The 24,012-nt window shown below is 44.1% G+C and overlaps 1 protein-coding gene across 5 annotated transcripts; it reads right to left on the minus strand.

Annotated features, from left to right (window-relative positions):
* Nucleotides 1–18,120: 18,120 nt before the first annotated feature.
* On the minus strand, nt 18,121–23,358 carry LOC142566679 (uncharacterized). Of its 5 annotated transcripts, none has more exons than XR_012825091.1 (4): nt 22,895–23,357; nt 22,661–22,825; nt 20,633–20,749; nt 18,121–18,264 (listed from the first exon to the last, which is right to left on the minus strand). XR_012825091.1 is itself a non-coding variant. In XM_075677509.1 (3 exons), the coding sequence occupies exons 1-3, from the start codon at nt 22,985–22,987 to the stop codon at nt 18,127–18,129; spliced, it is 396 nt and encodes a 131-aa protein (XP_075533624.1). In that variant the 5' UTR covers nt 22,988–23,321; the 3' UTR covers nt 18,121–18,126. The 5 variants fall into 5 exon arrangements, 2 of the variants coding, with proteins under 2 accessions (XP_075533624.1, XP_075533625.1); XR_012825092.1 differs by lacking the exon at nt 18,121–18,264 and adding an exon at nt 18,271–19,841 and having other exon boundaries at nt 22,895–23,358; XM_075677509.1 differs by lacking the exon at nt 20,633–20,749 and having other exon boundaries at nt 22,895–23,321.
* Between the last annotated feature and the right edge of the window lie 654 nt (nt 23,359–24,012).

Genomic DNA, 24,012 nt, shown 5'->3' on the forward strand with positions numbered 1-24,012 from the left:
ATTGATAAGCATATTAGGCCAGAAAAGTAAATTAAAATTACGACAAATTATTGAACAAATAGTAGCAGGGGGAGATGTTCCACAGGACTGGAAATCAAGCAGAATGATATTAGTTTACAAAGGTAAGGGAAGCAAGGACAACATTAAATCCTACAAGTCAATAACTATCACATCAGTCATATACAGAGTAGCAATGCAGATGTTGAAAAAGAGAATGGAGGAATGGGCAGAACGTGAAGAGATCTTGGGAGAGCAGCAGAATGGATTTAGAAGGAACAGAAGGCTAGATGATAATTTATTTGTTATAACACAGTGCATAGAGATAGCGACAGCTAGGCAGAAACCGCTATGGATAGCTTTTTTAGACATTAGAGGAGCCTATGATAATGTAAACCGAGAAAAGTTATGGAGCCAGTTGAGGGAATATGGTCTAGATAGAAAGATGATTGAGTTCCTACAACAAGTTTATACAGATAATAAGGTAGAGATAAAATGGGAGGGGGAAACTACAAAGCCAGCTAAAATAAGAAGAGGTCTCAGGCAGGGCTGTCCATTGTCGCCTCTGCTTTTTATGATCTACATGAGCCAAATGGAAAAGAGACTAGAACAGAGCACAATAGGAATTGACATAAGCTATATACTGGAAGGGCAGAAGGTAGCTCAAGTACTACCCACGAAACACAGAACCTCTTAAAAACTTCTTGAAACGGCTACAAACGGTTATAGACGTCTTGGTCTATGATAAGACTGAAAATAGAATTTCTTCTAAACATAATCTCAGCACTTGGAATATGCTAGTAAATATTCTATCTGCGGTAAAACCCACTACTGGTGTCACTAGAGTCTGTTTTGGTAAACGCATTCAGAATGTCTAACTCAAGAACTTTTCTAGATCTTTTTGTCTAAAAGTGCATAAAATGCCAAACGACGTGTTAAATGTGCGGTTACCGTCGGCCGTCGACATTAGCGAATAAAAGACGCCACAGACAAATCGAACTCGTTGGAAGCAACATAAGTTAATTGGCTTTAATATTAAATAATTTCACACCAGAACTTCAACAATCAAAGGCGTGTTATTGTTTTCCATACAGGGCGCGTACACGACGCCTGGAAACCATTCTATGCTTGCGCAGCAGGTATTTACAGCAGCAGGAGCGAAACGCCGGTGTTGCACAGCGCGGTGTCACAGAGCCACCGCGCTGCGATCACTTCGGCGGCACAATCCAAATTTGTCGGACATCTCATTCTGTGCTGGAAACACTGGGAGGCAAAAAGTTTGAAAAAACACGAGCGTCTCCCCGCAGGCCGGCTGAGGCCGGTGAACAATAGAAGGCAGCATCCACGTGACCCTGCATTCCCGGATGTTGGTTCCCTAAGTCGGTTTCCAAATGTCCCTATGAGGCCACAGAATACCTAGTGTGTCACGTGATTGGGGAGGCTTCTTCCCTGTATTGCCGCCGGAATATACAACCCACGTGCGTGCAATGACACGGAAACCACGTGTTTCCAAACGCCGCGAGTTCTGCTCGCGGCGTTTCCTGCTCTTGCCTACTCCGCATCGGAATGGCGCAGGTCTGTGATCGAGCTGCCATCGGCGATGACGATCGTCGCTGCGAATTTTGCAGCAAACTATTCACCCAGAGGAAGAACATGCTGCAACACATCAGGAATGTTCACAAAATGGCCGTGGATGTCAAGAAATTGATGAAATGCGACGTATGTGGCACTTCCCTGCCTACAATGGAGAAGTATTCGGAGCACCATATCGCAGCGCACAGCTTCGATGCTGAGTACGTGCACCTGGTGTTCCGGAACGATAAGGGTGAGGAACAGTTTTATTAAGTTTATTCTCATTCATCGTGAGCAAATGATGTTGAAACGCAATATTATATCTCGGACTTTTTTTTAATTTCTTGTTGCGCAGTGTGCCTCTAAAAAGTAGTTGGTCATGCCTTGCGCCTTTGTTTTCTCTCTCTCCATCTGTTTCGCGAAGAGCAGCTTTTGCGCAGGTGCCTAATCTATTTCCTTGGGGCATATTGAAGTTTGTATCCTCGTTAAATATAATTTAATTCTTTGTTTATCCATCTCTAGTTAGTCGTGTGCGCGCTCTCCGCGATGCACTACAACACATACGTTTGGCATGGTCTGCTTTTCTGCACAGCAAGTGGAGTGAAATTTGACGTTTGTACATCTTTTTTTTTTTTTAAGCGACAAGAGTAAGCTGTTTTGCTTTCTGACGTTGCTTTGTGCCACGTGCGTGCGTGGCCTAGTCTTCGCCTCAATGCACGTCGCAATGCGGCAGAGACGCAGAACCGGGACCACAGTTGAATTTGCGGATGTCGCCGGGATGGTTTCCCAGCGTATTGTGGGCAAGCTCTTTAGCAGTACATTTCATAGAATAGAGCGAAATGTGACGCTCGCGCAACCCCCCCCCCTTTTTTTTTTACTTAAACAAGAGGAGGAATTTGCTCTGCGTTCTGACGTTGCTCTGCGCTACTTGCGTGCGTGGTGTAGTCTTCGCCTCAGTGCAGGCCGCAATAGGTTCGAATGCAGGCCGACGTAGGTCCAGGACCACACTTGCAATTGCGGCTGTCAGCGGCTTGGTCTCCCGGCGTACTTTGGGAAAATTCTTTAGTAGTACCACAGTCCTTCAATTGAAGGACTCTGGTTGTAGATTTCATAAGGTAGAGCGAAATTTGACGCACGCGCAATCCTTTTTTCTTTAAGAAGAGTGTGTTAGGAGAGGCTACTTGGTAAGACATCTTTTTGTGAACGTAAACTGCGCTTGGGAAAAGACACCAACGTACAAGAAGACAGGAAGAACGCAGACTAGCAACTGGTTTATTGAAATGGCACATAATGCTGCCTCTTCGAACCAGGCGCATGCCCAAGCCAGATCATAACCGCGTGACGATGGAACACTCCCTCGCCAAGCCCCTATGTACAGTAAAAAATGAAGCTCTTCTTGAAAAGAAGGAGCTTTTCAAGAAGAAACTGAGGGAAGGGATTCACACTGTTCTGGGGCATAGCTTGCACCACGTGCTCTCAGTTCGTCTTTGTCTTATTGTAACAGCATTGCTGTGAATGTACAGTCTTATTCAATATTGAGGAAGGAGTGAGCATAGATCATGCTTAAGTTTCATATTTGTTTCTTATTAAAACAAAACTAATATGATAAATTTTTTGAAGTTATGGTGCACCGCGTTTGAAATTCAATTTCAACAGAAACTTAAGCAATATCAAGGATGACCTCATGACACGGTCGAATTGAAGGTGAGGGAGTAAAATAAATGCTACATTAGCCCATGTCCAAGACCTTCAATGTGATTATTTTTGTTTGTATCTCTCTCCCCAAGGTACTTGTCACTATCTAATGTTATTTTGTGCGTTTATTACAGAATTTCATGAATGGAAAGCAGAAGAAGAGAGTAGCCAGAACTGCTGGGTCATTTTGCGCACGGGCTCCGAAAAGCTGGCCAGTGGAGGGACAAGGATCCACTATCACTGTAATAGATCAGGCGAGGCAAGGAAAAAGGAAGGTCATAGTGACCGTCGGGAGAAAAGTCAGGGGAGCTGTAGGTCTGGTAAGATATGTCTTTCATTTATTACCGTCACAATGGACAATACTCAGAGTCCGACACCTGAAGGCACCACCATAAAAGTCAGGTATCAAAGAAACCATTACGGTCATAAGCCAGAAATTCAGCACTTGAGAATGAGCGACAAGGAAAAGGCCAGCGTAGCAGAGAACCTAGAAAGGGGTGTGCCCATGAAAACCATTCTAAAGCGAGTAAGAACATCTGTGGCATCCAAGCTGAGGCCAGTGCACTTGGCAGAGTGCTCAACCCTGCATAACAACAAACAGCAGTTTAACATTGCTGCTCCATAACATTGTCACACTAATGACGCTATCAGTGTAGACACGTGGGTGCTTGTGATGAAAGAAAAAGGTGAAACACTTGTCCGCCTGTACAAGGCACAAGGTGCAGTGGACCCAAGTGGTACATTTCCTTCAGCAGACTTTGCTCTTGTTCTGATGACAGAGCCTCAGAAGGAGCTACTAGAAAAATTGGGCCCTGCAGGTACTGTATGTCTTGAATCCACACATGGAACTACAGAGTACCAGTTTGAGCTGACCACTCTTCTGGTGCTAGATAAAGTAGGATCAGGTGTAGCTATAGCTTATTTCATCTGCAACCGGATGAACGAGCAAACTTTGACAGCATTCTTCAAATATCTGGAGTCAGCCATGGCCAAAAAAGTGGCTGCTAAGACATTTATATCTGATGATGCGTCGCAATTCTACAAAGCATGGTCCATGGTCATGGGTGCTGCACAACAGAAACTTCTCTGTGCCTGGCATGTGGATAACAATTGGCGTAAGAAGATACTCGAGTGTGTAGAGAAACAGCTAAGGCCACATGTTTACCATAGTGTGTGGCTACTCTTAGAGTTCCTCGCGGAAAAGGCATTTGAAGATTATTTTAAGCAATTCCTTTCTAGTGAGGAAGAAAAACTGAGGGACTTCCTGAAGTACTTCAATGACCACTATGCAGTTAGGCCGCAAGAGTGGGCCTATTGCTTTAGGACTAGAGCAGCTGTCAACACTAACATGCACGTTGAGAGCAAGCACAGGACGTTAAAGCATACTATGCTGGAGAGAAAACAGAATAAGCATGGTGACAAACTAATTTCTGTCCTCATGGACTTGACAAATCATTTTTTAATGAAAAGGGCTATCCAGATGATGAAAGGCGCAAAGGGTAAGAAGCTGAGCAGAATTCAGAAGAACTACAGGTCTGGCAGTGAAATGGCAGCTTGTGCCAAATTAAATGAAGATGGCATATGGGCTGTGCCATCTCAGTCTATTAAAGGGCTCTCATATAAAGTGTCAAAAGTGGGAGATGGTGCTTGCTGTCCTTTGAGGTGCAAGGAATGCGCAGTGTGTGTGCATACTTATATGTGCACTTGCTATGACCATCTTATACACTTTACAGTGTGCAAGCACATTCACTTTGTGGTCAACGCTAATCCAACTAGCAGCAACAAGGCCCATGAGAGCTCACCCGAAGAAGCATGTGAGGCAAGTCGGGCATTGCACATTGTACAGAGTATAACAAAGCTGGAAGCAGCCAAAGCAGTGTCCAGCTCAGCACTCTTAAGAGCAAAAATGGACTCAGTCAGACAGGAAATATCAGATGGTGAAGTCTCTGAGGGTGTGGCTGAGAAGGCAAACAATTTGTTTGAGCCAGTTTTCATGCTTGTTGAAAGTGAAAGTGACCCAAAAAGAAAGATGCCAGACCATTCAAATAAACCAGCCAACAAAAAAGTTGTGCGCCTGTTAAGGTTTCACTCTACAAAAAACCCTAGATTGTGGCAGCCATCATCTAGCCTTTCAAGGCCCACTGAAGCTCAAAAGGAAGTCCTTAAATAACAGCTTAGGGACAGCAACATAGAAACTGAAGAGATAACCACGTCAGCAGGGCACGATTACTGGTAACAAGCCTCCAGTGCAGTTAGGAAGAGCGAAGTGGTGCAGTAGTGCTGTGCTGTCATGCCTTATTGAAGCAGGTTGAGGGCTCGCATGTTAACAAATCATGACATGTGGTCTCTGATGATTAGCCCGTCTGTTTTTGTCTGTGGTGTGCAGCCATATGTCACAGCTGGATGGTATGTGTGTTAGAGCACGAGAGAGGCCACCATGCTTGTTGTATGAGCTGCTGGTAAGTGTTCTGTGAAAATAGGTACAAACCCAGTGGTCATCTCTGGTATGTGGCAGCTGTTGGATGGTAGTGTGTTAGAGCACGTCTCCATGCTTGTCATATGAACCGTTGGTAAGTATGTCTGTACATAGATGTAAGGAAGTGCATTGGATGGTGTGTAGTGCTTCAGAGTGCAAAAGCCTCCAATGTGTTTTGCTACTTATAAATTTGTGTAAACACTCAGTAGCGCAGTAGTTATGATGTTGCATTGCTGAGCTCGAGCTTGCGGGTTCAATCCCAGCAAAGGTGGCTGCATTTCAGTGGTGGTGAAATGAAAAAAAAAAAAGTGTGTAGTTGAATTTAAGTGCACATCACAAAACCCAAGGTGGTCAAAAATAATACTGAGTCCCGCACTGTGGCATGCCTCATAATTCGATCTAGATTTTGTGTTCCATGTGATGTTCTTATTGCCCATTTGAATAAACTTTTATTTTTCAGATTACCAAAATAGAGGGCATATGCAATGGTATTGTGTGCAGTCTGGATAAGTTGCTCTGGTCATGAGCACTCAATTAAAACTGCATATTTAGCTGCAGCCGACAGTGTCATAATGATTGTAAAGACTATGCAGAAAGCTTTAGGCCACCCTACATATCAGATCAGTTTTATATTGCATCCCTTATGGTGCATCTCTTACTTGAGTAGGCATAATAACAATTGGCAATGCTTCCTTACACATTTAATATTTTTCTTTCTTTCTTTTGGAAGAGTAACCTTGGAAGAATAATCTACAACAGTGCTCCTACTTTCTCTATCCCCATTTCTTTTCTACACTTCAACTTCATTCTACGCACTATCTTATTCTCCTCTTCATCCTACATTGAGGGTGTGGGAAAGTGAGCTAAAGGTGCATAAAGATTGCTGTGCCGAACTTAATTGCGGCACTGACGAAGACAAATCTTTGTCAAAAGGTTCACTCCAGCTACATTCTCCCTCCAAACACTGTTTATCACTTCAAGCCTTCATATTCCTGTGAGCTTTTGTCTTGTTTAACAGTTGTAACAGTCATACTATTTATTACTATCAATAGCCAGCATACATTTAGCACTGCAAAGGGCTGCTTAGAAGACGTGCGAGTTTCTACTTCCCTTATGATAAATACTACAGACATTCAGTCTCTATTTTATGAAAATCTTTCAAACATTGCCAGTGATGACCACCATATGGGTTAATGTCGGCATGGGACGGAGGCTTTCCCGCAAAAAGAACAGTTATGTTTTGCTCATATCATGTGACTGGCAGTTTCTGCTGTAATTTTTGCACTTGTCAACTGCACTGTGAAGAGTTCATTTCTGTGAATATGTGCTGGCCTGATTCTTCTTGTTCACGCATTTCAGATCTTGTACTGTGAGATGAGGAGGTGTAAAATAAAAACACCGTGTAGATTTCACAATGCCTTTAAGAAACCACGCAAAGCTTGGAGATGAAGCATTACATGCAACTTGAACCAAGTGTCTGGACACAGTGAGTGAAAGTTGTTTTGTTATGAGCGAGGGTGTCGGTGTTACTTGTAACTACTTTACATAAAAGTTTGTTTCAAAACAGTGGCTCAACTCTGTGTTCCCCCGGTAAAAAACAAAACCATTGGGATTTCCAATTCGCTTTTTAAACATAATTGACCTATATGAATAAAAAAAAAACTTGAGGAATCAAGATATAAGCTTACCATACCATGGAAACACTTGAAACTCCTTTTGAGAAGCTTACTCATACACGAACACACTATAGCAATTATTTTCAATCATATACTCACAATTTGCCGCGTCACCACGTCAAGTTTCAAGGCAGATTTTTTTTAGACTCGAAGCTATATGCTTAATTCTATCCATTGTTTACTGCATTGCATTTGATTTTCTATAACAAATAAAATTGAATTCTCCATTGATTGCGCCGACGCTCACGTTATAATTACATGCTATTATTATTGACTAGTCATATATATTCTTGGGGGGTGGGGGGCTGCACTGGTGGCGTTCTACGAATTTGCGCCGCGTGTTTGTGCGGGTAAGCTTAAGCGCAAAATTTTTTTAGCGCGTTATGAAAACAATGCACTGCGGGTATTTTAATTAATGCAACGAGCTGTATGAAATATCGGTCAAGGGGTTGGAAACGTCGTTATAGAGAATCCCGACGATTTTCTTTTGCGTGTGTGTATTTGGAGTTGATGCAGTTTTCTTTATTTATTTTGGCTACATTGCGCCAATTGCGCTTCCATAGAATAAGGAAACGCGCTTCCACGCGCTTGCCGACTCGATCGCAAGGGGACAGCCTGATCAACATCAATATCAGCAGCAATGGCGGATTTGCGCTTGCCATGGCGCTTGCAAAGTTTTCAATAGTTTTCGCCTTTTAAGTGATGCTTTTGCTATTTTAACGTGTGGAGGTTCATTGTACGTCTGTTTTTTCAAGTTTGGCATGTGTTTTAACACATGTGAAGGTGTAGTCTTTTCTTCTTCAGCGGATATTTGTACAAGACCCTGTTCACCGTCTATCAGGTAAGATGTGTACGTATGCTACACGCAATCGTAGTGCTTCACTAAGCCACAGTGCACTACAAAGTTAAGCATGAGCGGTACACAAAATTCACAAGTTCTTAGTATTGTCAAGAACAACCATTGCTTGGTGAAGTTCTCACAGGCGTTGTAGAAGTTGTTGGGCGCGGCAGTGCTGAACGTAGCGTTAGCGGCTTAAATCGTGTTTTTTACTAGTAACAACGTGTCACTATTTCATATTATTGGCGGCGTCTCCAGGACACCAAATCGATAACGGGGACACCAGAGCTAGAACGCGGACTGGTCTATGGGTTGGGGCTCGCCGAGGCCTGCGCGTGCTAGTAGTATATCTATGATGTCTGTAGGCTGTGTGTAAGTCGTACTTTCCGAATTTTCTGACGCATTTTAAGATCAGCTGTCCGCTTTCGCGGACAAGGCTGGAGTCAGGGTGGTCCGTGAGTTGGAGCAACATAACCTGCTTCCAGTTTAGGACCGCCCTGCTTCCAGTTATGATCCCTCCGCTGCCCCTTAGGTACCCTGCCGCCTCCTTGATTATATTCTAATGCTCTCCTGAGGCCTCTGTTTGCCGGTTACATGTGCCCTCCTGGAGCAGTACTCACTACAACACCAGTCAGAACCTTGCCCATTGGTTTACCTATGTGTGGCCGCAAATATCTGAAACTTAATGCCAGTGCAACAGGTTTGTTGGCAAGGGTGTCAGGTCGTTGCTTTGTGTTGAATCGGCCTTTTCTCAATTCTTAAGAATTTAATTGGAATGCACCTGACCAGTGCTGCTCTGTGGTGCTTGCCACCAGTCCCTTGGACAGGGAAGACATATGAGAATCCCTGTGCATACACTTTATATGCAGTGGTGTGACCGCTTCCTTTGGGAAACTACCACGTTAGCGATATTGTGAGCGCAATGTGACTTTCCTTCATCTTCCTCATCCGTACGTAGTGTGTGTCGCTTCTTCCTCGCCATAGCTCTAGCTCGGCAAGAATAAAGCGGTTCCTTAGAAGTGGTGGAGGTGCTGGGGTTCTGCATACCAAGGACGTATAAGGTAACAGTGTTTGCGCCTTTAATATGTCGCATTCGATCATTTTGAGACGTGGTGGTGTTCATGCGTCAGCACAGTGCAAGGACATCCACAATGTAAGAGGTACATGATTCTCGAATTTTATACTCTCTCCGGGCTTTTCTCGCGACCTAAGCACAAGTAGTGGGAGCATCAAAAAACTGACAAAGCTGGTGCATGAATGTTGCCCAGTCAAAAAGATCTGGCTCTTGGATCAAAGCCAATTTTTTTTTTACATTGTAGAGGCAGACGGGCATGCTGTGAAGTTTCTAAGAACTGTCCCACCATTGCTGACTCTGTTGTACATTTATCAAACCACTTGATTCTCACCAAGCTCAAGTTATGGTGACAAAGATGCGCCACGTGCTTTACAGTCACATATTGCACTCGCAATTCATCTGTTATGCCAGTTTGCCGAAATGAGCATGCACAGCAGTGACGAATTCACTATGCATGCACAGGGATTTGCCTTTCCTGTCCTATGGGCTGTTGGCAGGTACGCTCGTCAGGTACACCTCAGGTTTCAGTATGTTTGCATTCGGTTGCATGAATATGGAGGGAGTGTGTTCGCTGTAATCAGTACTACACATTTTGCTAATGTAGGCTTGAGTGGCTTTCCCATGACTCCACTAAATAGTCGGAATACTTCCATGTATGATAGAATGATGAGCATTTTGACCTCCAGACATGCAGCAGTCTTTACACCACTGCAAGGCAGAAGCAGCCTTCTCACCATGTTCACGCTCAAATAAATCTCGTTAAGGCATTTTATGGGCCCGCCAAACCGCCTGCACCACCTGAATGATGTCACTTGTTGTTGCACCTGGCTGTTCATTTCATTTGGCATCCTCTGTTCGCACATATTCGTTTCCAATAATTCAGGAAAATTGCAGGGCTGGTTTGCAATCTTTCCTGTTTTCTTTATTTTTCTTTATGGCCTTGTAAAACTGAGAAACGATAATGAAAAAAAGAAACAAAGGCTGCCTTCCTGTTCACCAGTGAAAGTATTGTTGCTTAGAAAGAGGCGCAGAAAAAGATGTATATGCATGCCGGACAGCCTGCACAAGGTTTTATCTTTGTCTCTTCAAACATGGCGTACCTGCTTGGGGTCAGTGGAATCGCTGTTCTGTAGCATTACCCCTGGCAGCGGAAGCGCTGTCCCAGAGCTCTAAAGAGAGTCATCGGAAACACAGTGCTAAACCTTCATCCTTGAAATGTGAAGGACGTCACTGGACAGGACGAGAGATGACAAGGTGAGTCTGATTGGGGCAATGTTGTGGTGATGGGTGCCACCTGGTTGAGCGCACAGTATGGTCCCCTGTCCTGAGAAAAGCTTTTCTGGGAGCCCTACACAGTGGAAAGGGGACCAGAGAAGTACAAGCGCACCAGGGGAGAAATGAAAGTCGCATTGTGAAGCATGGTACTGTCATTTCTGGTTGCTTCATGACGCAGTAATGATAGTCGCAGCACAATATCTTCAATTTATTCTGGCAACTCACGATATGCAAGTGAATGCTGCTCACTCTGATCATGTGGCTGCGTTTCAGTGCTTGGATATCTAAGGCCACATTGCAAAATGCACAAGAGATTTATCGACTTCGTATACACAGAAAATACAAGAACAGTTCTAATAGCACTGAAAAGACAGAGCATTCATGGCGTCGTTCAAGCTCAGTGTCCTTGAGCGTGCGCAAGAACTAGTCTAACTGATGTTATGACTGGCCTGTGTGGTCAACGATTTGTGTCGCGGCGCCAAAGCAACAGTGAAAGGCTGGACCTTTTAAATACGCCGAACCGCCTGCAACCGTTGGAAAACGCCTAGGAGGCCCTAATAGCAAAAAGACCTTATCATTTGTACAGGCATTTTCACCTTCTTACCCACGGCTTGCACAACACCCTGATGTCTGCGTAGTCTCCACAGTGCTGTCTCCCTTCAGCAAGTGGGACGGTTAAGCTTCGTGTGTGCATTCGCTCTTTCTCTTCGTCCTCGGCAGGGAAGGTGCCAGCGTTCTGTGTGTGTGTGTGTGTGTGTGTGTGTGTGTGTGTGTGTGTGTGTGTGTGTGTGTGTGCGTGTGCGTGTGTGTGTGTGTGTGTGTGTGTGTGTGTGTGTGCGCGCACCTCAGTGCCTTTCCTTCTGCTGAGCCAGTGGGGGTTAGAAAATTTGTTGAACACTTCCATGTATCGAGCGGTGGCCGCCAGCGTAGAAAGTGTTTTCTCTCTCCTTCTTTTGAGCAAGGGTATTCCAAACACTATAAAGGACGTCTTCGCCAATGGAATTGAGCCTTCAGTTTTTGATCAAACTAGCATGTCTGTCGCTCTCCATCGGGAAACTTGCAGAGTTGACCACTCCGTAACAATGTGAAGTAAACATTCATTGTTACTCGTTGCCTTGTTGCCGTATCTCCTGCCTGGCCCCCTGAGGACTCACGAGCCGCTGCAAAATGCAGTCAGCGGCACGATCCTGAGCACCTGGGTGCACAGTTTGTAAGAATTGGTGCCAGCGGTTCGATCCGACAACCGATGGTAAGCTCCAGACCACCAAGCCCACGCTACTTCCACAGTCTTGGGTTTCCATCTTTAATACGGAGCAGCAGCAAAAAAAGAATTGACAGCTGTGAATAAGGTATGCGGATGTGGGCTGCTTCCCTTGAACTTCCTGAAGGCAAATGCCTTCAGGAAGTTCAGTCGCACTTTGTTATTTGAAAAGGCGTCTCACCAAGATTAGAAGTTGCAAACCGACAAGTGCAATGCATAGATCACACACTAACAATCCTGTCTCCAAATTATCAAAATGATGCACAGTGGGAAAACAGCTGAAATTTTAAACAAATGCCATCATGGTCGCAATGAAGCCCTGCTTCAGCCAGAGTCAAGGTTACATGCACAAATGTCTCTATGTAAAACGTGCTGCCTGCAATATCACCAACCATGGCACGTGACTTTCGTAAGCCAAACAATGTTAAATGCCATCCCTGGATGTGTGCCCCACAGCAAAAAAGGAAGAGAAGAAAAAAAGGAAAGAAAAGACTGGGCTTGTCATGCGAGTGTGACGTGAACCCTTGGCTCCGTCATGGGGGAAGATGAAGAAGGAAGATCACTTGGAGGCAAAGGGGTTGAGTGCTGTTGCTTTTAGCACTCTCCTCCTGGCAGCGTGAAAATGCAACATTTCAATTTCTTCCATTTCCTTTAATAATGAACTAATTAGAAATATTTGTTTGAGAAAATGCTCCCTTGACGGCTTCCAACGTACCAATGTACCTATAACTAATATTTGCCATGGTGCTTAATGAGAGGGGCTTTTTCAGCCCAAATTAGATCCTGCAGACTATAGTACTGTATGGAAAATATGGTACATGGAACTGTAAAATTTAATTTTCCACAGCAATTTCTACCTGTGCAGTTGGAGTTGGCTTTGTCACAGCATAGATGTGAGGACCGTGAAACAACCTTTATTCCCTAAAGATCCTGTCCTGTAGTATATTTGAGCATTTACATAAAGGCATGGAGACCCTCAGTGTGTTGCAAACTAAGTGGCGGCATATAGGTGGTGTGTGCTGCCTGTAGGGATGCCACTGTAAGCCATCTATGTATTGGCGGATTTCTGAATTGTGGATGGGAGAAGGCTCATGGCTGTTCTGCCTTTGCACCAAGCACTGCAGAGCACAGTGCTGCAATTTTCTCTTTGTGCAGTTGGAAGAAAATTATTCCTGCAGTGGCAGCGACTACACAGAAAATGCACCCTACAAGAGTGGACAGAGTTTCAACGTGACTGTGGTTTGAAATGGTCCGGCCCCTGTGTATACAAGCACCGATTTTCCCAGACAAGTGTGACAGTGCCTGGCTTTGAATGCAGTGTGCTGCTTCATAAATATTGCAGTTGCCCAGCGCTAAGCTGCCTGGATTATGTGGTTGCCATAATGACTTCTCTGTACCCGTGGGACAAATATTTGCACTCAAAATAGCGACAGAAGCCATGCATTTCCTGCTGACATAGAATTAGGTTCCACAATGTCATCTGATGCATACACATGCTGTGGTGTGGTTGGTGTGGCCATGCTCTTTTTTCCTCCCTTCAAATATGCTGGTGAACTGCCACTAGTTACAGATGTCTGCAAGGAGTGCGCACTGTGTGAGTGCTGCACATGAATTGAAATTACGACCACCACAGTGATGATAAAGAACACATTGAAAAGTAATCTGACAACACTTATTAAGACTGTCTACAAGTTTTCTGTGAGAGATTTCCTCAGGGTTGACAAAAACCATCTTAGGGATCATTTAATGGGGTGTTACCGCCCGCATTATGAGGTGAAAGAAAAGGAAGCCATTAGGATTTCTCTGGTGGTGCAAGGTGCTCTAATAGATGGCTTTGAATTGCAATAGACATAAATATTATCATTCTATCTGTCTGGGCACAACTTCTTCGCCAACCTCTCTGTCATCTCCGTAGCACATTAATCTGGGATAGTAACTCACTCTGACGCAGGAGATGAAAGTGCATGCCAGGCATGCTGACCACACTGACTTGGAGAGTGCCACTTTCTTAAATGTGGCAAAAGTCTGTGTTTTGGGCGAAATAAGAGCTCATAGGCAATTTTCATCTGTGATAAACAGAAATAAGTGCTGCCAGTGGTCAGACATCATTGAGGTCGAGCTTCTCAAGCAAGTGGATGCCATCGAGAACACCAAAAAAGCCAGTGATAGCCATTGTGAAGCAGATTCAGATGGTAAGGTCCAGCCGGGGTTTCTCTGCACAAGGTCACCAAGTGGAATTCCTAAGTAACGGATATTTTTTCCCCTAAACTGCTACCCTAGAGTGGCCGGAACATGCACCGTTCGATCCAAGCATGCAGCTGTTATCAAAGTTTAGTTTAGTCAATTATTGAGGCTTAAGATAGTTTTAATGAATGTACATTAGGAAACAATTGTAAAAGAATGTAAAAAAATTTGAACTGTGTTGACTCTTTGGTGGCATACTGTTGCTAATCCTGAAGTTACGTCCTCAAATGACTTATGCTCCAGGTATTTGAGCAAAACTATGGGTGTGGAAATATGAATTTTTCAATTTCAAAGCTAATTTGAATAATGAAACCTAAGTGCGAAGCGAATATTTTTCGAATATGAATACTACTGGTATTGCAAAAATCCATTTTTTTTCACCAACCAGAGGTGCAAAATAGTTTACTGCATAGCAAATAATGTACAGGGATATTATGCTTCGTGGTTAACAAAATTCTCTAATACAACACTTTTGTTTGACAATGTCATAACTGTAGTTACTTAATGTTTCATGAAGCAAGGACAACAGCTCAACATGTTCAAAGAGCAGGGACACCTAGTGCATGTCACCATCGATTCAGACATCGAAAAGAGCTGCTTAGAGTGTCTGGTATCAGCAGGTCGCTCTTCACAAGCCGAGCCAACAGTGGGCACCACGCTTACACCATCACTCAAACGGATCTTCTTTTTGGCCCAAAATTTCATCATGCAAATATCTTTGAACCTGCGATTGTGGCAGTGAAAATTTCTGCCACGAGTGAAAATTTCTGCTGGGTGATAAGCTAATCAGTCTTTCCGCAGTGCTGATGTGGAAGTGGCCCGTTCAGAAGCTTTTGTTGTTGAACGCATACTTGGGTTCCTTGGTGTTGAAATTATCCTTCCTTTCTCTAAATCAAAGGGCGAGATCTTGCATTCTGAATGTTTGCTTGCGCTCTCGTTATTCGCCTTCACCGTGCTTTCGTCAGCGGTCGTCTGCTTGGTGAAGCGGGAGCGCCTATTGAACACTGCCTACTCACTGATGTAGAAGGTGAAGCAAACAGTCAGAAAGCTAGAAGCTTGCGCAATCTCATCCCAGGTTTTCAATCCAGTTTGACATTGAAGCATCCTGGTAGTATTAAAGTACTTGAGAATGAGGTTCCAGAAGCATTGCCAAGTTTGCCACTTGGTGAAATTTGTAGTTTGGAAACAATTTAGGCTCTTAGCGAGATTAGCAGTGAACAGAGGTTTTCACATGGCGATTGGTGTTGTCCAAATGCATGAAGAGGTCACAGTACGAGTACTTAAGCTGATAGTGTCGGGTAACCATAAGCACCAGCAGGGGCCCCGTGACAGTGTCCCCTTTAACTTCAGATATGCTTCACTGCATGATGCTAAATATGCTTCGCCGCATAACACGACTCTGCTGCTGTGAAGGTGACTTAAACCGACAACAGCCGAGAAGGTGCAAATAGCACTGCGCCGCCTGGTTCTTGCTGTTGGCCTTTTCTTCTTTTCACAGTGTCCTTACTGTAAGTGCACTCCAGAATTACAATGCAGGAATATGCATGTGTGCACAAGCTTTCATTCAAGAGTAACTCATGACCATAAGTTACGTCATCATGGTTTCGTACCATGTCACGGCATCATAAGCGAGACATAATAAAGGGGGCCTCAAAGGCTGCGGGAGAGACTAATCTTTTGTGCGAGATTGTGCTATCCTTGCTGCACGCAGTGCAATATTATGACTCTCATGTCTATGGTGGCATTGTCGATTATGAATGTTTCCTTACTGCGTTAAAAAAATGTGTAGTGCATCTTTCAGATAATAATGGCATTATAGCTTCAGAGTTGTTCAAGTTTGGGGTACTTGTTCACTAAAAGTACACTATTAGAAAAGCTTTAGAATGTCTAGGTCATAATTGCATTGGAAGAACTGTAAGTCTTCCTACACATAGCAATTGGTAGCTTACTGTACGATGTTGAAGGTGGTTTTTATTCATAGGCCCTACGCAGAGAGCAGCAACACAATGCCTGGCATGTGACCAGGGTTCGTAACAGTGTTTGCATTTCCAGTGCTCGTAACTGATTCCAGTCTTAATGCATAAATTTGCTTTATGAATTCTTTGTAGACAGAAGGTGCTTGAATATTGGTTGCATGAAATGCTCCAATGCACACTGTTACGTGCAGGGTGTCTTTTATTACCATACAGATTTTCTTGTTTTAAAGTTATGAGCGCGGCAAATGTGGCATTCTTGCAGAGGAATTCCTCTATTTTGGAACTCCACAAATTTGGAGGCAGTCACATTTTAATGCACTCTCATTTCTTACAAATCTTGAAAGTTGCACCTAATTCAAGATATTCATCATTGAATTTTACTGGTAAATCGAGGCAATATTGGAACCGAGTGTGCTGGGAGCGCAGAAAAGAAGGTCCCGCTATCTCATCAGATGGAAACATCTTGGCCAGTCATTGTAGCTGCTGATACGACACACTCTGCCTGGCAAGCATGTGCGTCAGTGTGCCATGTCAGGCTATCATTTAAGCTTTGTCCCACACTTCTTGACAGGGCACTGCCGCCTGATGTGGAGGAGGATGCACCAAGTTTTGATTGTACTCAATTGAGCGCGATAATCAATATTTCAGAATAAGTGCAATTTTCGAGATTTAGAAAAAGAAAGGGTGTGCGTTCACATGCGACTGCCTCCAAATATGCCATTTAGAAGGCTGCCGCCAAGTTACTAATAAAAAAGTGACTGAATTTTTCAAAATTAATTTTCTGAAACTCGCATTAGCAGCAAAGTGTGTCCACCTGACCTAGAAACTCCTTTGCAAAAACGCCGGGCTCTCCGTGCTCAAAACTTTTTGCTAAATATCAGCATGGTTAAAAAAAAAAAAACTAGATATGCATAATTGGTAATGTATGAAAATCGTACACTATTACTTTTCAAAATTTTTGTCCTTCTATGCAACACCAGAAAAATTGGAAATAGAAGCTTCAGGTGACCTATCTGATGTGCAAGTTGCATGGCCATATTATTGTTTTAATTTTTCGCTATCACCTTTTACTGTGATGTCGCCACTGCAGCAGCTCGATGGCTGTGGCTTTTCATTCCAGGTCACAAAGCTGCACCCAGGTAGAGGCAGAATTCAAAAACGCTTGTGTACTTAAGTATAGCTGCACATTACAGAAGCCGAGGCCCTCAAGATTTATCCATAGCCCTCGAGTTCCATATTTTTTATTGGGATTGAAGAGTAATGTTTGTGCTGTATCCCTCTATTTCAGACTAAATAATGTGCATGCAAAATTATATCTTCATTACTTTACACCATAGCACCAATATCTGTTGTGCGTTGAGTTTCTGATGTCCTTGCATTTGCTATAGCAAGGATTTTTAAAAATCAGCCACAAAAGAAAAAAATGAATGGTCAAGGAACCAAGTGGTGTGTAGCAGCTCCCTTCTTTTTTTACTCTGCCGCAAGTTTTGCACTCGTGTGTTAGCAACACTGTTTCGCCAATTGTGTACTTCAAAAGAAGTGTTACCTTTCTGCTTTGGAACATTGTGGTTTTGTTCTGCCAGCTGCTTGACCAAAACAAGCAAAATGTACTTTGGATATTCCACAAATTCATTCTGTATGCATTTGGTACAATAAAATTTGTTTCAAGAATGGACAAATGCAGTGATGGTTAATTGAAAACTGCAACATGCCGATTTTAGTTTCATGCTTCATTAATTTTCTCAGCCCCAAAGAAAGCATGCGAGGTTCGAAAATGTATCATGTGACAAAGTGCTGGCCTGCCATGACATTAGTGCACTCGGTCTAGAGAACTGATTAATGCTGCACATACATTGAACATGGTGGCCATGACCATCCCTCATGAATTGGCATTCCCTGCCTAAACCACCTCACCAACACAGCCCGTTAACAGCAAGAAAGCTGACGGGGCTTCCAAGAATTTCTATGCACTATTTATTAGTATCGCCCATTGCTTTGCTGACAATTGTCTTGACAAAAGTGGAAGCCGAATCGGTTGAGTTCAATCAGTTTTATTTACATACAACCTATTATAAAGTGGACCTTTCTTCGCCTCTTCAACTGTTCCCACAGCTGCTGCTGCCATCTTGCACGCCACATGGTAGGTGCATGAGAGGATTTTCCAAGGAACTCTGGAAAGCTGTAATCAGATTGTGGGCAAAGTTAAAAACTTAAATACAAAAAGGGTGTAGAGTATTGTAACCTTGTACATGTTGATCACACATGTTTCAGCTACAGCTGTAAGTGCCTTGTCTCATCAACCAAGCTACAGTTCTTGCAACGTTACACTTTGTGATACTCAGTATGAATTGATAAGACTAGCTGCTATTCTAGTGGTTGTGCAGGCCACAGTGCCTGGCCTTTGTGCTTGTATGTGTCAATTTCTCTCTTTCAGTCTCGCCCAAGCCACACCAAAATGCTATCCACAAGTGTTGTGCCAAAATGGCCTGGCAACATTTCGTATTAAGCCGTTTGACCTATTTATTGCGCTGATGCACAAAGTGCAACCAAATGAAGGAAATGACATCACCTAGGTGATTAGTAAATTACCCTCCTAAAATACCACAAGTGCAACTTTGCTGTGGCAAGAGCCTTAGCAAAAACATGAGACACACAAAAATGAAGGAAAAGCGACACCTTCAAGTTCCCGCACCAACTCACCGTGACAAGCACGAATTTTGATAGTGTCTGCTTGAGCTTAGTTATTTCGAGATACATGCAGTTGAATGCTTTTACAAGCATTGAAATGCCCCACTATGCTAGCTTGCCTTTTATGGCTATAGAAAGTCATACTGCCACAAGTCTGCCTATTCTTCCGATTGGAATCTATATTGAAGCTGCTTTGAGCAATGGGCGGTATTCTATTTCAGCGCAAATGATACATTGAGAGTAGTGTGCCTGGAAGGAATAGACAAAAGCATTGCAGAAGCTGCAGCACTTTGTGTCGCTGAATGATCATACGAGAAGGTAAAGATGCCATCAGAAAGCATCCTTCGTATAGAGTCTCTTTAAAAGAAAAACACTACAACTAGACATGGTGACAGTTGTGGTGGCAAACTAAAAATATTATTATGATAGTTCAAGGTGTGGTATGGCATGTTTATGCTATTTCTGAAAAAATAAACACTGCAAGTGTGTCCATGCCAGCAATTGACACAGGATGTGCAGATGCAAAGCTGCAATACAGCACCACGGCCTCAAAACGACAGTATGCAAGTGGTGGTCCAGCATCAAAACTTCAATGTCCCTACACTGCAACACTGGGAGGCCATGCTGCATGACAGAAGCCTGGGTGGCCAGCAGGCGCTGCTCTGTCGGGCACAGGACGTGGCAGCAACTATTTCTCCTAAGGATTAAATAAACGGATTTCTCTACGTCACCCGCTATGCGATGCGCCATGCGAGGGAATGACAGTGCCACTACTCTCACAGGATATGGATGGTGCACAACACCACCTTGAGCATCGGAGTGCACGTCTGCCTGTGAGCTCTGTACTACAAACACAAGTGGTGCATGCAAGGTAACATTTAACATATCACTGCCAAATGCCATCAATGAACAGAAGCAGCAAAGAAAGCTGGTTACATAATCTTCAGTGTGTAGGATCTGCATATCTTTTACATCCTGTCTGCATGCCGCATTGTTCATTTGTTCGTCACTGCTCAAAAGTGCATAGTTGCATGGTAGTTTTTTCGATCTTGTGCACTTTCTTTTGTCCTGAAAAAATAACCACAGCAGCTATCTTCATAAAATAAAGCAGATGTTTCTGAATGAGCTGTAAGTATTAAAGTTGCTCAAAAGGGTAGTTTACTGAATTGATTGCATTTGAGTACTGCAGGCCTAGTTTCTTTCCGTCTTTCTCTTTTAAAGCCTCAGCACAAATTAGCTGAAACACCCTGTATACTGGACGGCTTGCCTGGCTGCCCGCACCGCCGAGGCGGAGCATCAAACGTTTTTGTGGCGCACTTGTCGCCGTCTCGTGGCACCGGTCGTCCATCCTTATCGCGCACACGCCACCGTCGTCATCACGCCACCGTCGTCTGGTGTTCTGATTGGCTGCGGCAAAGCGGACAGCTCTGGCGGGCGGGAAAAAAAAGTGGTCCGCGAGCGATCGGGCTTGCCGCCTCATTTAATGCCTGCTTTTATCCGCCTGGCCAAGAGCTTTGCCCGGTTTAGCCGCTTTGTCTTCAGTGTGAACGTGCCTTTAGAGTAAGAAAATCAACAGCTTACACTTCCACATTTTTTGCTTGGTAGCTGCATTCAATTTGCTTGCTCCTCGTCTTTTAGATGTCTAGGCTACCCATATTTTAACGTGGCTGAATAGTACACAAATCAGAAACACGAATTTCTGTGGCCTAGCCTTCTCACACTTGCAAGGATACCATCCAAAATTGACCTATTTTTCTTATGGGGTGCCCACTGATTATGAGGATGCTGACATCGAAGGATTTCAAGTGGTTCTCTAGCATTTTGGTGACGTAATACAGTAATGCCAAGCTACAACTGACCTGATATCTGTCAGCACCAATGAACGCAGTGGTTAGTATTCTCACTAAATTGAGAGTTCAGCCCAACAGCAGATGGACACCAGTGGTTTGAATCCCCGTGTTGGCAAATTTAACTGGCTGAAATCAAGCATTTAAAAGACACGCATTTATTCCATCCCTTCAATCTGCGAGCATAATGAAGATCAAAGGTCAGGTTATGTGGCTGCAGCACCTTCTGTTCGTGCAGCATACCTTTACTTTTCTTTACCAAGACACTTAGCATGCACATACCTTGTGTGCAAGCCACATCTATTTACAACAGAAACAGCGCTTTCCACTCATGAGCAAAAGTTTGGAGGTAAAATATGGTAGAATTTTTTGTCCAGCCAACGCATGCAGGCTGAAATCCAAGTGGTACAGCCAATATGTGCCTGTTCAATCACTGCAATGCATTGAGCCACTTCTGACAACGCACAGCTGTACCAGAAAAGGTTTAGATTTGTTTTCACTAATGCCATGGACTTATGAACTTTTATGAATGTACCTTCAGCTTTCGCAGACTTTCAAGTAATTCGAATGTAAAGTGGCCTGTGTGTTATTGCTATTCAGCCAGAGTGCAATAGGAGCCAGTCAAATTAGTAAAACATGAAGTCAATGTGCACACAAAGACTACATGTACCCTTGCATGACTTTGTGCCACAGGCAGCTAACAGCTTCCAATTCACAGTTCTTGTAATATGCTTGTGGCCACCATCTACAGTGATCTATTTGATTTAACGGGGATGTGTATGTTGGCTGAAAACAAGAAAATATATTAACACCGATGGATGCAATATATCCTTTCCGGTAGTTTTGCAAGGGGGAAACTAATTCGAACTTCACGGCAGCGTGCACCGCACAGCTGCACCTCATTTTATATTCTCGCGCATGCGTCAGTGTTGCCGCAGCTGTCTATAGTGACACCCTCGCGTGCATTTCTTGTTCAAGCTTTGTTGAAGGGTTTGAAGAAATGAAGGCAGTACGGTGCCGCTCATTTCTTCCTTAATGCGACCTTTGAATAGTGTGTGCATCTTAACCCTTTCATAGACGCAAGCAGAGAACAGGCCGCTTTGTGTCCGAGACATTACAAGTGCTTTTTCTTTTTATGAGGTATTTTTGACATAACGCAAAATCTCAAAGCTGACTATGATTCTGTAATAGCGAAAAGTGGGAATATTACATCCCACTATACAGCCTCAAGGCCCGTTTCTACCTACTCGTGGTCACCTGTAATGTGATTACAAGCAGCCAGAGTACCCAGTAAAGTATACATTGTTTGTGCACGTTTTCATTATACTTACTGAGCATGCTTTGTGTGAGAATCCTCAATCAGGGCTTTCCGATATCACAAGGGTTCTTAGAAAAAAAGATGCTTCTTGAGAATTCTTGAGGGCTCGTATGTAGCAGCTCGCATATGTAGGAATGCGATTTGTTCGCGATGCTAATAATTTGATCACCTGTTTTGGTAGCTGTGGGCACGAGAAATTTAGACACCTAACCGCACCAAAATTCAGCTTATATGAAAACACGGAATTCCGATAAAAAGAGTCCATTTGCCGCTGTGGTGGTTTGAAGGAAGGCGATAGAATAGAATAAAATAAACATTGTAGAACGGGAAGTAAATCTGCGCAATCGCTCTATCGCGTTGTTTGACAAAGAAATGGACGAAAAAATGTGCTTAACGTGATTCAGAAACATATCTACACAGGAATGTTCAATGGTAGAAATTACACTTCACCGCTACAGAGTAGCGAAGTTGCCCTGAAAAGTGGGACCAATATTTTCCGACCGCCCAACAAAGGGTGAAATGCGCACAGTATGTACGGCAACACTTGCTTTGTTCACCGCAGTAATGCCACCCTGTAATGGAGACACAACTACGACAAACGGTCCGCATTTCTTCCGCAGCGAGCAGCGAGAAAAAAAACATTTTTTACCGAGTCAGAAATAAGCCAAGCGTGTTCCTGACAGTATGTAACGGCATGCCGCTGGAAAAAGGGGGGTCCATACCTCGGGGTTCAAATTCCGCAGACACGGCATGCGCTTCAGCGTAGCCGTCAATTTGCGGTTGAGCAAGCGACGATTTTGCATTTTCTGTTCCGCATCAGCATGTTCTACGCAACGAGGGAGCTCCTTGAAAACCAGCACGACGGGGGCCATCTCGTTGATCAAGGCCTAAAATTTAAAAGACAACACAACTATTAGCGCTTATTGTTTCAAATTTTGTGATTTCAGTAGACTTACCTTGATGTCGCATATTTCTTGTGGATCCATGTTGCTTTCAAGGTAGTTTCCGCCAACATAAAGAACGGCGAAATCGACACGCTCGAAGCGCATCGTGGAGACAGCTCACGCCAGCCGCACTGCATTGTAGCCCACAAAACTGAATGTGCAGGCTTTCATAGACTCAATTAGGCGCAGGCGCGACCTATTTAAGAATTTAACCCGACAATGACGCCGCGCAAGGACGGCATGACTGAACACGATCCAGCGAGGCGTAACAAGACCACGCGAACGAACCTACGTGAGCCGGCAGTGGCCGCATGTACATGGCATGTGGCCGGCACACACCACAGGGATTTAGCAGCAGCACCTAGCAGCGTCCTTCCCTAGGCGTACAAGTACCTATCTGGGGGCAGGGAGTACGCCACTGGCTTACGTCACATCCGGTTTGCCTCCAAACCGGGTACAGCCAGCCTGCGGGGATACGCTTCTCTGCCGCCTGCTATGTCTCGGTCGTGGGTTCGTTATCCTGTTGTGCGTCATTCTAAGCCGTTCTGTACATTTATACTGAACATTAACTGGAGTCATTTAGCTGTGCTGATGCTGTGTGCCGTGTGTTTTGCATCAGTGCTTTGTGACATCGGCTGTATTGCGTGTTTTCGCCGACGGCTTACTACCACAATGGCGGGATCTGCGTTCGCCGCCTTCGTGTCTCGGTGCGTCTTTGTACGTCGCACGTTCGGATAACACTTTTTCCAGTAAGTGAAATACATTGCGCTTCGTTTTTCGTCAACAATATGAACATATTTAGGTGTTACCCGCGACAATTCTTGATATATGGGCTCTTCTGCCCTGCGAGTTTTCGTCATTACTTTTATACGAGGGTTCTGCTTGTGTTCAGCCGTTCAGCACTACCGCGCTCCACGACTTCCGCAACAACAGTCAGAACTTTGCCCTGCTTGTTGGTCTTTCTGGTTAACGTAACACGAGCAACCGAAAGGAGTACATTCGATGACGACGCGCTGGCTGTAATGCTGAACCAGACTGAACTCGCCCTATTTTGTGTCCTTTTGTTCTTACGTGTGCGCGCGCGTGTGTCAGTGACTATGCAGTTTGTAGCGTTCCCATATTATAGCAAA

The sequence above is a fragment of the Dermacentor variabilis genome, unplaced genomic scaffold (genome assembly GCF_050947875.1).
Source record: "Dermacentor variabilis isolate Ectoservices unplaced genomic scaffold, ASM5094787v1 scaffold_13, whole genome shotgun sequence".
Lineage (NCBI taxonomy): Eukaryota > Metazoa > Arthropoda > Arachnida > Ixodida > Ixodidae > Dermacentor > Dermacentor variabilis.

What these genes read in the sequence shown, in the direction of transcription:
- LOC142566679 (XM_075677509.1), bottom strand. Translation starts at nt 22,987, where the DNA reads ATGCGCTTCGAGCGTGTCGATTTCGCCGTTCTTTATGTTGGCGGAAAC. An exon ending in AAGAAATATGCGACATCAAG is followed by an intron (nt 22,826 to 22,894) that starts GTAAGTCTACTG and finishes TTTAAATTTTAG; the next exon opens with GCCTTGATCAACGAGATGGC. An exon ending in TGCGGAATTTGAACCCCGAG is followed by an intron (nt 18,265 to 22,660) that starts GTATGGACCCCC and finishes ATCTGATTACAG; the next exon opens with CTTTCCAGAGTTCCTTGGAA.